This window comes from Giraffa tippelskirchi, chromosome 10 (assembly GCF_054371585.1).
Source record: "Giraffa tippelskirchi isolate mGirTip1 chromosome 10, T2T-mGirTip1v1.2.pri, whole genome shotgun sequence".
NCBI classification, from domain to species: domain Eukaryota; kingdom Metazoa; phylum Chordata; class Mammalia; order Artiodactyla; family Giraffidae; genus Giraffa; species Giraffa tippelskirchi.
In genome coordinates, this window is record NC_137284.1 from 161,573,210 (window position 1) to 161,589,168 (window position 15,959).

At 48.0% G+C, this 15,959-nt stretch overlaps 1 protein-coding gene across 7 annotated transcripts in view; it reads left to right on the plus strand.

Moving 5' to 3' along the window:
- Positions 1 to 724: 724 nt before the first annotated feature.
- DYNC2I1 (dynein 2 intermediate chain 1) overlaps positions 725 to 15,959 on the plus strand; it is a 50,250-nt gene continuing 35,015 nt past the window's right edge. For 2 of the 7 annotated variants that reach the window (XM_081535576.1, XM_081535577.1), the window contains exons 1-7: positions 725 to 846; positions 3,321 to 3,374; positions 4,123 to 4,525; positions 6,448 to 6,539; positions 8,001 to 8,309; positions 11,813 to 11,868; positions 13,167 to 13,221. In XM_081535576.1, the coding sequence (XP_081391702.1) occupies positions 832 to 846; positions 3,321 to 3,374; positions 4,123 to 4,525; positions 6,448 to 6,539; positions 8,001 to 8,309; positions 11,813 to 11,868; positions 13,167 to 13,221 (984 nt within the window). In that variant the 5' untranslated portion in view covers positions 725 to 831. Of the gene's footprint in view, positions 847 to 3,320; positions 3,378 to 4,122; positions 4,526 to 5,888; positions 5,907 to 6,447; positions 6,540 to 8,000; positions 8,310 to 11,812; positions 11,869 to 13,166; positions 13,222 to 15,959 lie in introns of all 7 variants that reach the window. The other 5 variants (XM_081535582.1, XM_081535583.1, XM_081535578.1 and 2 more) reach the window with 4 other exon arrangements.

Genomic DNA, 15,959 nt, shown 5'->3' on the forward strand with positions numbered 1-15,959 from the left:
CAGTCTTGCATGCTTAAGGATGGCTATTATGTTAACCTTAAAATAGTTGTGATAAAATATTATAAACGTGAGATGCAGACTAGTGCCTTAATGTCTCAGTCCCCTTGTCTCCAGTTTTGTGTAAAAGTTGAGTCTTTCAACAATTACTTTTTCAGACACCTTGTGATTCCTACCAATCCCGCACGGAGTCAAAGGGCAACCACGGGCAGAGGGACTCGAGCAGCGCGAGCCTCCGCGGAAGGAGAGCGCCCTCCGCCGCCCGCCCGGACGGAGGCTGGGTTCCGCTCCGCTTCAAAAGGCGGGTTTGCCCGTTTCCCTGCAGCAGCTCCCGTTCTGCCCGGCTGCGTCCCCGCCCAGAGAGCCGCTGGGCCGAGCTCCGGCCGCGCTCAGCCCTGCTCTGCACCCCTTTCCCCTGCTCGGGCCCCACGGGAATCCCGGCCCGTCGGTCGCGCAGGGCTTTGCGGTCCTGCCGGTCGGTTGCTAGGAGACAGGAGGGCGCAGGCGCGCTGGGGCGGCCGCGGGGCACGCCGGGCCGGCCGTCGCTCGGTGCTCTACTGCCCAGGCTGTCAGTTGCTAGGAGGCAGGGCGGCGCAAGCGCGTTAGGGGAGGCCGCTCAGCTGCACCGCCTACCAGTTGCTAGGAGGAGGAGAAGCGCAAGCGCGCTGGGGGAGGCCGCGGGGCACGCTGGGCCGGCGGTCGCTCGGTGCTCGGCTGCCCCGCCTGCAGGTTGCTAGGAGGCAGGACGCCGGCTGGGGGTGCGGGAGCCCGAGCGTCTCTCATCCGGCCTCGCCGGCTGGAGGGCAGCGCGGCCTCCAGGGCCTGCGCGCGGCGATGGAGCCCGGGAAGGTGGGTGCGGACGCCACGCGAGCAAGCCCGTGCCCGCCGGGGCCGCCTCCTCCTCGGGGGCGAGAGGCGCCCCGGAGCTGCGCTGTGGGACCTTAGGGAACTTACCGACGTGTCCCATTTCCCAGCGGATACATCGGGGCGTTACGAGTAGGGCTGGATGAGGTTCTGTACGTGAAAGTGCTCAGGACGGTGTTACTAACCCAGTAAATGAGCTGTCTCGTTCTGCTTGTCTGTGGATTCCCGTAAAAGATGAGGAGTTAGTTTGCATGCATTTCCCGCCCCCCCCCCTTTTTTTGTCTTGTGTCATTCACTTTTATCATGTTAGTAATATCGATTAGGAGTTAGCGCATCAACTTCCTGACTTCTGTCATCTTCTGCACCGGTTCTTTACATTTTCATAAGTTATTCTGTAACTTGTTTTCTCTGATTTGTTTATAGGAAGTTTTAAAAGTTGTGTTAACCAAAATTGTAGAAAAGGAGATTTGATTGAGGTTAAAACGTTGTCTATTTGGCCTATGTTACGACTGCAGCTTGGGAGACACAGATTCAAGCTCTTGAACTGTGTTCCCCAATTGCAAAGTGGGAGAGGCTTATAAAGGCAAGAATTTACAATGTTACATTTAGCTGCTTGAGTTGTTTGTCAAGAATTATCACTGGAGCTGGGAGGAGATGAGGGCTTGCCTGGGGTCCTTACAGCTGGTAGGTGCTATTCTGATCTCTGTTGGTGATCTTAGGTGTGGTGCTGTTCAGAGAAAGTTCAATTTCTCAATGCTGCGGGGTAGTGTCTGAGGCCGGATCCTCAATGGTCACCCCTTTTGTTTGCCTGAACTGGGATCACTCCATTATAATGTCTGTTTGTCTTCGGTTGTCATATCGTGATTATAGAAGCAGAGTTCACACCGAGTCCACTGCAGAGCTAAGTTGTGTGATTGGACCAAGGGAAGAAGTGCAGTCTTGCTGGTCAAAGAGCGATGTGGGCGTGTACATACCTACATGTACGTAAATAGGATGGGTTTGTTTGTATATAAGTTACACTTGGATAATGAGGTTGGAGGTTCTGCTGTTCAGGCATCTCTTCTGGGGTTTTCCTTTGTCTTCAGGGTGCGGTTTATTCCTCTCAAGGGGGAAAACACTGCCTCCCTACTTGGAGCCTCAGTTTTAATTTATTTGCCTTTTTCTGCCTCACAGGATGGGACCCTGGCCAAGCAGAGGGCAGGAGGCAGGGGCTCCTGGTCTGAAGCCAGTGGCCAAGCATATGCGGGGTGACTCCTGGGCTTGTGATGGGCATGAGGAGCTCTGTGTCATGTTACAGTTTAAAGCATTTAAACGAGAAATTTAAAAAGGAAAGGAAGTAAAGCTTCAGGATGAAGTAAGGCCTGAAGCCAGGTTTTTGTTGGTGAAAATGTAAGAGGCAGCTGGAAAATCCTGGGGTCTCTGCTGATCTGTTGCCTTGTTCCTTTTTATTTTTTTAACTTTATTGGTGTAAGTAATATAATTACAACCATTAAGAGCCCTGATCCAGTGGGTTTTCCACATTGGATCACATTCCTGCAGGTGCCCCCCGTGGGTAGAGGTCTTGGACTCCACTGCCTGCTCCACCGGCAGTGCACACTCTTTCGGCTTTGGGCCATTTGTTTGGGAAAGATCGTGTATCAAACCTCTCTGAAGAGCAGTTAACTTGAGAGAAAATGTTTTCAAGTTCAGCAGCTGCAGGCTGTGGTGATGCTGACTGTTGCTTACCATGCTCTCCACGTCTTACTGTGCGCTGCTTTCGTTACATCCACCGAGAGCAGAGAACAATGCCCTTTCCGCTTGCACTTTGGCAGATTCTTGACCTGGTTGCTTTTTATTTATTTCTCCTTAGAGTGTTATGAGCTGTTGTGAATTTTCCCCCTGCTTTCTTCATTTACATATCACCAGGATGATTTTTGGTGGCTGATCCATGAATGTGTTTTCGTTTTTTATTTGCACTCCATTTGCTTTAAATTTGAAACACACCAGGTCCTCCTGTATTTATGCTCTTAAGGCAGTGTTTCTCAAAGGCAAATGACGTAGTTGGGATAGGTTTATCTTGCTCTCTATAGGAAACCACCCTTGACTGGTTTCTGTCATCACCCAGGGCACGTAGCAGGGGCCCTGTATTGTGGCCTTGTTGCTGTCAGCACCTGAAGAGGCATCTGCCCAGCAAACCTCCCACCGAGGGGTCCGTTGCGGGTCTGCCTGGGGAGGTGGGGCTGGCTGTCTGCACTGGAGCCTCGAAGCAGCAGGAATACAGGGTAGCCTGTGATCGTTTATGGGCAACTTAAAAAAAATCTGTTTATAATACCTTTTATTCTTATAGACAGTAATTTCTGGCATATCAAGCATTGCCATTGACTAAAATGGTCTAATGAAAAAGCAGCTCACTGGAGCATAAAAAAACGAGATGTTTTAAACTCTAAAATTAAATTCTAACTCTATACTTTTCTTTTTAGAGAAGAACCAAAGATGATACTTGGAAAGCAGATGACCTCCGAAAACACCTTTGGGTAGTATATTTTAAAGATTTGGGGAAAAAAATGTTGAGTTTGGGTCTGTGTGGACCCTGGATGGTAATCTTGGATAGTGTTACCTGGTTCTCAGCTCTGCACGGCTTTACTTACACATGGCTCACTTCAGAGGCGTTTTGATGCAGAGATAAAGCCACATGGTTAGTTGCTCAGGAACCGTCCTGGCTGGGGTTTTCTGGCCCATTTCACCTGAGCATCCCACCAGTGGGGCTCCTGTTGGGGCTCCTAACTCGGGCCTGGTGTGTGTGTGTGTGGTCTGCGTTCGTATATGTGGGGAGCTGAAGGGTTGCAATCAAGACCTCCTGAGAAGGGACTTCCCTGGTGGTCCGGCGGTTAAGACTCCAGCTTCCACTGCAGGGGGCGTGTGTCCCAACCCTGGTCGGGGAACTAAGACCCCGCATGCCATGCTGTGAGGTCACACACACACCTCCTGAGACTGTATGGCGATGGTCCTTGTTCTCTGAGGGGACCCTGGCGGCCAGTGTCCTGAGACTTTCAGGCACAGCCTCAACCTCCCTTCCTTTCTTTCGGATTCACGTGGCCCTTCAGGTTTGACTTGGCACCCTCAGATGTCCCTGGAGGTGAGCACCTTGCTGGTCACAGGGCTGCCAAGCTGACTGCAGGCCCGGCCTGCGGGGACAGACGACAGTTTAAGCCAGTGCTGCTTAGGGCTCTTCGGTGGGTGTGACCCCGCGGTGCAGACCCCCGCTCTCCTTCCCTCGTGTAGGCGGCTCAGTCCTCTGGTCCCAAGGAGGAGGAGAAGCACAGAGACCGGAAACTGCCGCGGGAGTCGGAAGCGGACCTGGCAGAGGGCAGAGAGCATCGACCCCGGGACCCGGAGCGCGAGGCCAAGCACAGAGAGCGGGCTGCCGAGCGGGACGGCCACGCCGCCAGGGAGCACCCCCGCGGGGACCGGGAGCGGGACAAGCATCGGGACAGGCGGAAGGACAGGGACCGGCCGAAGGAGAGACACCGGGAGCTGGACGCGGAGAAGCCGCGTGTCCGGGGGAAGGAGCGCGAGAGGGACCAGGAGCACCGGGCGTACCGCGAGGAGCTGAGGCAGGCGGCTGCGCACCACGGCCTGCTGGCCCGGGACCGGGACCCGGACAGGCCCGAGCGCCGGCGGGCAGGTCTGTCTCCGAGGCGGCGACCCCGCCCCCTAGTCTTCTCCTGTGGTTCTTGTAAAGGCTTTGGCTGTGAGATCAGAGCCCTGCGGTGCCCCTGTGTGTGCGCTTGGCACTGTTTTCTTTTGGTTGTCTTTAGTGAACAGAAGGAGCAGCAGCTTAATTATTGGCTGGAATTTTACTATTGACATACACTTTAGATTTATTACCTCCATAATTCATAGCTCCTGTTTTAAATTAAAAAATCATGCTCTTTGATAAAAAGAATTTCTCAAAAGTATCAGATTTATTTTAGCCGTAGTTAAGTATTTGTTCAAATTCCTAGAGATTCTAAAGGTAGAGGTACGTACTTTTTTCTTCCCAAATGGAATTAAGTATCTTCATTGTTTTTTATTATACAAATGGTATCTTCTTCCTATAAAAATTCAAACTAGCTGACATAAACTAAAAAGGAATGTATTAGAAGAGCATATCGTGGCTCCGGAATCCTCAGGCTGTCATCGTGATGGACGCAGGACCTCAGTTCACGGTCTGGTGGCCTGTGTTGCCCTGTGTAGGGGCTCGGGCCCTGGGACCCGAGGTTCGGGCAGGGTGAGGTTAAGTGGGCTATCTCGACTCAGGTTTAACAGTGACCCCCTTACCATCCATTGCCTCTTTTCAGGATTATCATTTTGATGTTCTCGGTACTTTTTTAATAATGAAGGCTTTTTTGTTTTCTGGTTTCCCTGGTCTTGTTTTCTCAGTGCAGCATTGACCTGGTTGTTTAGGAGTCTGTGCAGAGTCTGTGCAACCTGACTCGGTTGGTCCTTCCCCCTCGCCTGGTCATTTCCTTGCCCCTTCCCTTGTCTCCGTGTCTCCCCTGGATCCCCAGACCCTCCCTTCCTTCGTTATGTCACAAACCCTGGGAACCACCTGACGCCCACTCTCTCTCTCAGAGCCTGGCCCTCCCTGCGCCCCCGTCGCCCCCACCAGGGGCCCCCCTGTTTGATTTGGTCTCTTATGTGCGTGCTTAGTCACTTAGTCGTGTCTGACGCTTTTCGACCTCGTGGACTGCAGCCCGCCAGGCTCCTCTGTCCATGGGGAGTCTCCAGGCAAGAAGACTCCAGTGGGTTGCCATGCCCTACTCTAGGGCACCTTCCCAACCCAGGAATCAAACCCAGGTCTCCCACACTGCAGGCACATTCTTTCCCATCTGAGCCGCCAGGGAAGCCCTTGATCTCGTATGCCCAAAGCTTTTAGAAAGTGGTCAGGTTTGGTGAATACTTTTGTGGTGAATGAAATTTGTTTAGTGATTTCTGTATGTTGAGTTTTGTCTCCACCTTTAAAAATGTGGGTTTTTGTAGCTTTAAGCCTAATAAGTATTGTGCAGATTCAAAAGTGAAAGTCTGTTTTTTTTGCCCTTGGACGGGGCAGCGGGCGTCACTGGTGATTGAGGGGGTTCTATTGGGTCCCCGTGGCAGAGAGATCACAGGGTGGGGTGGGGGCGTTCCAGCCTCCTCCCGGAGCCAGTGGAGTGGACCGTCCTTGCCCCCGCATCACAGGGCCTCCTGCGTTGGTGTGCCCTGGGTGGCGGGGCTCCAGGGGACCTGGGGGCAGGAGGGGGCAGTCCCCCAGTTTGTCCAAGGCAACTTCTCCCTGTGGCTGAGCATGGGGAGGGAACGCCTGCCCAGCTGGACTGGACTTTGCTTCCCTGAGTCTCTGGCGGCGACCGGAGCTCTGAAGGCCTGTGTTTGGCCTGGTGCCCGTCTTGGGCTCCTCTGACACTTTCCAGGTTCCTCCTTCTTTATTCCATTTTAAGTTTAGATTCTAGACCTTTCCATTCTTGAGACTGGAGAAAGTGTCTTAATTAAAGAACATGTTTTCACACGTGGCACTGTGATGTGCCCTGGACCGCGGCAGGACGTTCAAACTCTGTTTCATTCTTGCAGTGAGCAAGGCAAGAATCGGAGAGAGGGAGCAGAGAGAGGAAGACTCTGAACGAGGAGACGAGGATCGGGAGAGAAGGTACCGCGAGAGAAAGGTACGCAGGGGGCGGCCCCGGGCCCCAGCTGCAGGGCCCAGGACACCCGGGCAGGCGCTCTGGGAGCGCTTCCACGGCCTGAGACCCTGCTCAGGTGCTGAGACCCCTCAGGCAAGTGTGTTTCTCCGAGAGTCAATAAAGAAGAAGAAAAGGAGAGGTAGGTGCCCGCCTAGAGGTCACCACTGACCGTGTTCAGGAGTGTGTCCTGTAGGTTCGTGTCCGTGTATTCATACATGTGTATCTGTCTGGATATACACATGGAAACTTAATTTTAAGTTGGATTTTTACTGTTTTATAGCTGTTTAAACTGAATACATTTTGAGCATTTTTTTCTAAGCTGTCATATCTGTCTATAGTATTTTAATGGCTGCATAATACATTATTCAGTGATATCGACATGTCATAGTTTTCTTGACACATCTGCTTTCTTGGAAATTTACTTTGACTCTAAAATTTTTTTATTATGAGGACACCTGAGGTGTATTTAAACACTTCTGCATTTATTCATAATTATTTCCTAATGATTAATTTCTGGAAGTCAACTTGCTGGACCACATTGTGTCCTCTCACCTGTTTCCTTCACACCAAGTGTAGTCGTTCCCGTTATCCGAGTGTGATTCCCCCCGTCCTGAGCAGCGCCTGGGCATTATCATAGTTTGTGATGTTTGCTCACTTGATTCAGACACAAAGGGCATTCTGTGAAGGGGTCTATTGCCTTTTTACTTGTTGCTACCTGTGCATGTCTGCCTACTTGTCTGGTGCGGGAATGAGGGTGCTTTGAAGATGAACTGTCTGATAGTTGTATGTATGTTTTATATATATATATATATATATAATATAAATGTATATTTCAGTGCTGTGAGCAGAGTGGGTAGGGGCAGTGGGATTGTCCCCAGAGGGGTGGTGGAGGTGGTCCCACAGGGCGCAGAGACGGAGGAGGCCCTGACTGAAGGGAAAGGATGGTGCGGTTTGGGTTCTGTTAAGACGTCGTGGTGACGCTCACGACCCGCTGTATGAGTTTGCAGCCACTCACTGCCTTGCGTGCCCGGGGTCACCGGGCACCCCTGGGGCTTGAGACCCGGTGGTCTCCCTGCGGGTGGGGGCAGACGCGTGCCGGGAGGAGAGGCGCCCTGTGCTGCTCCCGGATGCCGGTCTCCCCCTGGACGCCTCAAACGGCGCCGTCGGGGGGCCTGGAGGGCCGGGTGCTCGGGAGCGGGCAGCCGGGGAGGGGAGAGCAGCAAGGTCGGGAGGGTTCGCCCCCCGGAGGAGCTGGGCTGACGGCCCCCCGGGGCGAGGCTGCCTCGCTGTGGGTGTGTTGGTGGCGCCGTCCCTGCCCCCTGCCATCTCCTGCCCCGGCCGTCGAGTGCGTCTGGGACGGCCGCGCGGGAGCCCTGTGTCCGCCACCTCTGCGGGGAGTGAGCGTGCCACAGCTCACTCTGTGTGTCCCTGCTACGTCCACAGCTGCAGTATGGCGACAGCAAAGACAACCCCCTCAAGTACTGGCTGTACAAAGAGGAAGGCGAAAGGCGACACAGGAGGCAGAGAGGACCGGACCGGGAAAAGAAGCACCGGGAAAAGAGCAGCGCGGGGGAGAAGAGGGAGAGGAATTCCAAAGAAAAAGGCGGTTCGTTCTCCGACAAGGAAGGGGAAGAGAGACACGCAGACAGGCGCCGTAAAGAGGGCTTCCCCGAAGGCGAGGAGAGGCCGTGGGGCCACGCGGAGAGGAAGGAGCCGTCTCGCAGGGAGGAGCACAGGAGGAGGGAGGCGAAGGTACCGTCCCCGTCCCGCCCCCTGCGCCCTTGCCCCGCAGCTGCTGGGACCAGCTCCCTCGGGGAGAGGCTGCTTCCCAAACGGTGACCGCGGTGTAAAGTCAGGGTGGTATCACGTGACCAGGTACGCACGTGGCTGATCTCCCAGCAGACGTGAAGTGGAATGAACTTTTACCGTATATTCATAAATTTATCATAACATTTTGAAATTTAACATTAAAAAGGAAGCTGATTTTTTAAAATGTATTTTAAATTAATTAATTAATTTTAATTGGAGGCTAATTGCTTTACAATATTGTGGTGGTTTTGCCATACATCAACATGAATCAGCCATGGGTGCACATGTGTCCCCCTCCTGAACCCCCTTCCACCTCCCTCCCCATCCCATCCCTCTGGGTCATCCCACTGCACCAGCTTTGGGTACCCTACTGCGTGCATCGAACTGGCACTGGTCCTCTGTTTCACATATGGTATTATACATGTTTCAGTGCTATTCTCTCAGATCATCCCACCCTCGCCTTCTCCCACAAAGTCCAAAAGCCTGTTCTTTACATCCTGTCTCTTTTGCTGTCTTGCATATAGGGTCATTGTTTCCGTCTTTCTAAATTCCATATATATGCGTTAATATGCTGTATGTGCATTAATATACAATATACTGTATTGTTTTTCTTTCTGACTTACTTCACTCTGTATAATAGGCTCCAGTTTCATCCACCTCATTAGAACTGACTCAAATGTGTTCTTTTTTATAGCTGAGTAATATTTCATTGTGTCTATGTACTACAGCTTTCTTATCCATTCATCTGCCAATGGACATCTATGTTCCATCTATGTCCTAGCTCTTGTAAACAGTGCTGCAATGAACACTGGGGTACATTTGTCTGTTTCAGTTGTGATTTATTCAGTGTGTATGCCCAGCAGTGGGATTGCTGGGTCGTATGGGAGTTCTAGTTCCAGTTTTTTAAGGAATCCCCACACTGTTCACCATAGTGGCTGTACTAGTTTGCATTCCCACCAACAGTATAAGAGGGTCCCCTTTTCTCCACACCCTCTCCAGCATTTATTGTTTGTAGACTTTTTGATGGCAGCCATTCTGACTGGTGTGAGATGGTACCTCATTGTGGTTTTGATTTGCGTTTCTCTGATAATGAGTGATGTTGAGCATTTTTTCACGTGTTTGTGAGCCATTTGTATGTCTTCTTTGGAGAAATGTCTGTTTAGTTCTTTGGCCCACTTTTTGATTGGGTCATTTATTTTTCTGGTATTGAGCTGCGTGAGCTGCTTGTATATTTTGGAGATTAATTCTTTGTCAGTTGTTTCATTTACTATTATTTTCCTCCATTGTGAAGGCTGCCTTTTCACCTTGCTTATAGTTTCCTTCATTGTGCAAAAGCTTTTAGGTTTAATTAGGTCCCATTTGTTTATTTTTGCTTTTATTTCCATTACTCTGGGAGGGGGTCGTAGAGGATTTTGCTGTGATTTGTGTCAGACAGTGTTCTGCTTATGCTTTCCTTTAAGAGTTTTATAGTTTCTGGTCTTACATTTAGATCTTTAATCCATTTTGAGTTTATTTTTGTGTGTGGTACTAGAAAGTGTTGTAGTTTCACTCTTTTACAGGTGGTTGACCAGTTTTCCCAGCACCACTTGTTAAAGAGATTGTCTTTTCTCCATTGTATATTTTTGCCTCCTTTGTCAAAGATAAGGTGTCCATAGGTGCGTGGATTTATCTCTGGGCTTTCTATTTTGTTCCATTGATCTATATTTCTGTCTTTGTGCCAGTACCACACTGTCTTGATGACTGTAGCTTTGTAGTATTGTCTGAAGTCAGACAGGTTGATTCCTCCGGTTCCATTCTTCTTTTGCAAGACTGTCTGGCTGTTGGAGGTTGTTTGTGTTTCCGTCAGTTCAGTTCAGTTCCGTCACTCAGTCGTGTCCAACTCTTTGCGATTCCATGGACTGCAGCATTCCAGGCCTCCCTGTCGATCAACAACTCCCTGTGTTTGCTCAAACTCATGTCCATCGAGTCAGTGATGCCATCCAACCATCTCATTCTCTGTCGTCCCCTTCTCCTCCTGCCTTCAGTCTTTCCCAGCATCAGGGTCTTTTCAAATGAGTCAGTTCTTTGCATCAGATGACCAAAGTATTGGAGCTTCAGCTTCAGCATCACTTCTTCCAATGAATATTCAGGACTTATTTCCTTGAGAATTCTTTATACCTAGATAGCCATTAAATCATAATGTTTTCCTACCTAGCACTACTGATTTCATTCTGTTTCTTCTGTTCCAATCTATTTTATAGACTGATGCCAGACTGTTCTCCAGTTAAACATCTTAATTATGCTTTTTTCTAATTGATTTTGGAAAGATTTTTAAATTAAGAAGAATAAAAGAATAAAACAACAGTTACCTGTGATCTCAGATTTGGAGCTAATCCATTTTGTAACATATATTTGGAGAAGGAAATGGCAACCCACTCCAGCATTCTTGCCTGGAAAATCCCATGGACTGAGGACCGGGGCGGGCTACAGTCCATGGGGTCGCAAAGAGTCAGACATGACTGAGTGACTGAACAGCAGCAACAACATGTATTTATTTGTAGTCGTGTTTCTACATAATGAGCTTAAATGAGCTTTCTAAAAATGCAAGATTGGAATTATGCTTTTTCTTTATTCTGGAAATTACTTTTTTAACACTGTGACATTAAATAGCTGTGTGGTATTCTGTCATGGTCATAACCTCATTTATTTACAAGTAACCTAATATTGAACATGCAGGTCAGTAGAATTTATTGGTCAGAGAAAGTGTCTGAATAATGTTAGCTTTTATTAGGCGTTTGCTACTTGCTGTGTACTGCCCTGCACGCCAAGCTTCCTTCTGCTCTGTGCTTTTCCTGGCTCTCACCCGGCCGCTCCCCTGCCCCCACCCCTGGCCCCCCAGGCCTGGAGTCCCTCTGTCTGGGAGGCGCGGCCCCTCTGCCCCAGGCCTCCTCTGGGAACAGCCTAACGCCCCTCCTTTCCTGTGTGCTTCTGGGCGGTGCCCACTCAACAGATGGCTCTCCTTTTAAACAGCCTACCTTCATGTGTTGATTTACATTCTGTTTTAAAAAATTGACTTAATTTAAGAGAAGAGCAGTTTAAATTTTTTTCATAGGTGTGCAGATTTGTGAAGCAGCCATATTGCATATGTTTGAAAGTTTTATCATTTTAAACAGTATAAGGGTCTAGTCAGATTTTCTGAAAATTGTGTAGAATTGGTAAGGATGAGTTTCTTTTACTTAGGTAATATTACTGAGATGATGGATAACCACATTTTAGTGTACCTTATCCATCTCCCTTACATCAAGCACCTTTTACTAAGTCAGGTGGTAAAAACAGTCATTTTAAGAGGTGCCTGTAGCATAGATGCGGCTGTTAGATTTTGAGCCCATGACTTCCTTTTCAGAGCCTACTAACTGTGGTGCGTTCATTGTGCTGTACTCATTAACGGCTGTGGAATTTTCTGACAGGATGGGGAGCACGGACATCGCGGTACGAGTCTGAGGAGAGACGGCACGGGCCGGCAGTGAGTGAAATGTGTCCTTTGGCCAACTGCGGTGTTTATAGCTCACTTCTCCCAGAATGCGTCAAAATGGACTTTTCCTCTTGGGCCTGATTATGGCCAGGAGATGCGGGTTCACCACAGATAGACTTCAGGTTCTCCAGACATGAACCCTCCAAGCTGTGTCTTCGGGGTCCTCCAGGAGCTGGGAGCTTGTTATAGGTTATGAATCCTGCTTTGCCTTTTACACGCTTGCTGGTGCGGCCTCAGGATGTCAGCCCCCCTGGGCGCCAGTCCCCCGGGAGTCTCCGCTTTGCGGGGCAGGGCACCTGCAGGTGGGCTTTGGGCTTCTGGTTCACGACCCCTGGACGCTGAGCACAGACGTGCCCAGCAGACCCACTGCCCCACGTCTGCAGGTCTGACAAGGCGTGGGCACTGCCCCACCGCCGTGTCCACGTCTTCCTGGGGGTGGCTGGCCTTTCGGAGCCTGTCTTTACTGTGAAGCTCGGACGAGGCCGATTTTGTGGGTTTTATGAAATTAGGGTTAGAGTTTGTGTGTAAATCCTCATTTTGTATGTGAGCTCCAGATTTTAATTTGTTCTTTGCAGCAACAATATTTGGTGATTCTTTTTCACAGATTAGGGAGATTCAGGTTACACGCCTTGCCCTACAGGTTTGCACAAAGTTATACTTAAGCCTGGGGTGCAGTTTCCTAGATTTTGTATTGCAGATCTGCTAGAAATGCAGTGAAGCTTTTGCTTGGTTCTGTATGTTTTTAAACATACACTGTGTTGAACTGGTATGAGTGTAAGTTCCAAAAATTGAGAATCAGGTTGTAATTTTGAAAACCTTAATTTTAGGTCCAAAGTAAACCTGCAAAATATGTTCTATAAAAATAGAACATAGTTCAAGATAAATCTTTTGGAAATATAAATATTATATTAAACCTAAAACATTTGGGATTAATTCTCTAATAAAATTATAGGAATTTTCTAGAACTGTTAAAGGATATAGATTTATACATAAGCACAAGTTTGTTAAAACACAAAATTTCTTCTCTCTACTGAAGACATGTCCTATCTTGTACTACTGCTAAGACAGTTAAAATAGTTTTAAAAAGTTTAAAAAATATAGTTTAAAAAATATTTTTAAAAAGGCCTTAGGATTGATAGTTCTAATAAAGCGTGCTTTGCAAATATGCCAACCTACAGCTATTCTTAATCATATCAAATGCTGACAACAGCCTTCACTGAGATGAAAATGCTTTAATTTTCAAGTCTTTGTTTAAAATGAGTTTGACTGTGATCGTATTTGCTTTTTAGGCACATGGAGAACTTAGTGAGGAGTAACGGGAAGAACAGAGACTCAAGAAGGAAGGTGAGACCCTTCATGGGGATTCTGTTGTGCGGTCCTGCGATGCTGAGAGCAGAGGCTGGCAGGCCTTTTTTCACGTGGTTTGCGTGAGTGGTGATTCCAGGAGGCACATAAGAGATACATTTTAGATTAAAAGACTCAAATGGATTAAAGTGAAAAGATGGACAAGGTAGCCACCAAACAACAGTTGTACCAGAGCTTGGGTGGCTGGACCAGAGGCCCGAGAACACATCATAGGAATAAGACAGGTCACTGCAAGGAAGCCAGGACAAGCGTAAATGAACATGCTGCTCAGAAGAGGTCCCCAAAATACAAGAAGCGGAAGCAGACGGAATCAGAGGGAGACACAGAAAATTCAATAGAGATTAGGACTTTAGCTCCCACTTTCACAAAAGGGAAATTCCTGGAAGATCGACGTTAGTGACGTTGCCTCGGGGGGAAATAGAAAGTCGAGCGTGTGTGTGTGTGTGTGTGTGTGTATAATTATATATATACTGTCACTCAGTCATGTCCTACTCTTTGCAACCCCATGGACTATAGCCCACGAGGCTCCCGTGTTCATAGAATTCTCCAGGCAAGAATCCTGGAGTGGGCAGTCATTTCCTTCTTCAGGAGATCTTCCCAACCCAGGGATCAAACTCAGATCTCCTGCACTGCAGGCACATTCTTTACCGATTGAGTGACCAAGTTAGTAAAAAAGTTGCGTTAGTGTTGAAGATCTTTCCACAAAGCAGCACAGGCTCTGGTGACCTCACTGGCAGATTCTATCAGGCGTTTGTTATTAACACTGATGCCCTCACGGCTCCATTCCTTTCATGGTTACTTCATATCCTGGATTAAGTGTGTGTGCATGTGTGTGTACATGACAAGCACATGCAAGTCATAAGGTGTAATAGTTCTTTCACGTTCTGGATTATGCATGCATGTGTACATGTTAGAACACATGCCAGTGATATGGTATCATTCAGACACCACAATCCTAGTCTTTATTTTTTATGCCATCTTCATAATTATCATCAGAAGGATCTTCATAATGATTATTTAATATCTCTAGAATTGTATACTGTGATGTTAAAATTATCATACCGTTTCCTAGGTTTTTGTTCTGTTGTAGGTAATGTGGCAAAAGCAGATTTTGGCTTCTGTTGTTCAGTTGATAAGTCGTGTCTGACTCTTTGTGACCCCATGAACTGCAGCACACCAGGCTTCCCTGTTCTTCACTCTCTCCCAGAGTTTGCTTAAACTCATGTCAGTTGAGTTGGTGATGCCATCCAACCATCTCATCCTCTGTCGTCCCCTTCTCCTCCTGCCTTCAATTTTTCCCAGCATCATGGTCTTTTCCAGTGAGTTGGCTCTTTGCATCAGGTGGCCAGAGTATTGGGGCTTCAGTTTCAGCACCAGTCCTTCCACTGAATATTCAGGGTTGATTTCCTTTGGGATGGACTGGTTGGATCTCCTTGCTGTCCAAGGGACTCTCAAGAGTCTTCTCCAACACCACAGTTCAAAAGCATCAATTCTTCGGTGCTCAGCTTTCTTTACAGTCCAACTCTCACATCCATACATGACTACTGGAAAAACCATAGCTTTGACTAGACGGATCTTTGTCAGCAAAGTGTCTAGGTTTGTCATGGCTATTCTTCCAAGGAGCATCTTTTAATTTCATGGCTGCAGTCATTGTCTGCAGTGATTTCAGAGCCCAAGAAAATGAAATCTCACACTATTTCCACTTTTCCCCCTTCCATTTGCCATGAAGTGATGGAACTGGATGCCATGATCTTCATTTTTTGAATGTTGAGTTTTAAGCCAGCTTTTTCACTCTTCTCTTTCACACTTATCAAGAGGCTCTTTAGTTCTTCACTTTCTGGCATTAAAGTGGTATCATCTACATATCTGAGGTTGTTTGTATTTCTCCTAGCAATCTTGATTCCAGCTTGTGTTTCATGTAGCCCAGCATTTCACCTGATGTACTCTGCATGTAAGTTAAATAAGTTGGGTGACAGTATACAGCCTTGATGTACTCCTTTCTCAATTTGGAACCATTTTCATGTCCAGTTCTAACTGTTGCTTTTTGTCCTGCCTACAGGTTTCCCAGGAGGCAGGTAATGTGATCTGGCTTTGCCATCTCATTAAGAATTCTCCACAGTTTTTTGTGATCCACACAAAGACTTTAGTGTAGTTAATGAAGCAAAAGTAGATTTTTTTTTTGGAATTCCCTTACTTTTTCTATGATCCAGCATATGTTGGCAATTTGATCTTTGGTTCCTCTGCCTTTTCTAAATCCAGCTTGTACATCTGGAAGTTCTTGTTTCACGTACTGCTGAGGCCTAGCTTGAAGGATTTTGAGAATAATCTTGCTGGCATGTGAAATGAGTGCAATTGTACAGTAGTTTGAGCATTCTTTGGCATTGCCTTTCTTTGGGATTGGAATGAAAACTGACGTTTTCCAGTCCTGTGGTCACTGCTGCGTTTTCCAAATTTGCTGGCATATTGACTGCAGCAGTTTCACAGCATCGTCTTCTAGGATTTGAAATAGCTCAGCTGGAATTCCATCACTTCCACTAGCTTTGTTCATAGTGATGCTTCCTAAGGCCCACTTGACTTTGCATTCCAGGATGTCTGGCTCTAGGTGGGTGATCACACCATCTTGGTTATCTGGTTCATGAAGAGCTTTTTTGTATAGATCTTCTGTGTATTCTTGCCAGCTCGTCTTAATCTCTTCTGCTTCTGTTAGGTCCATACCA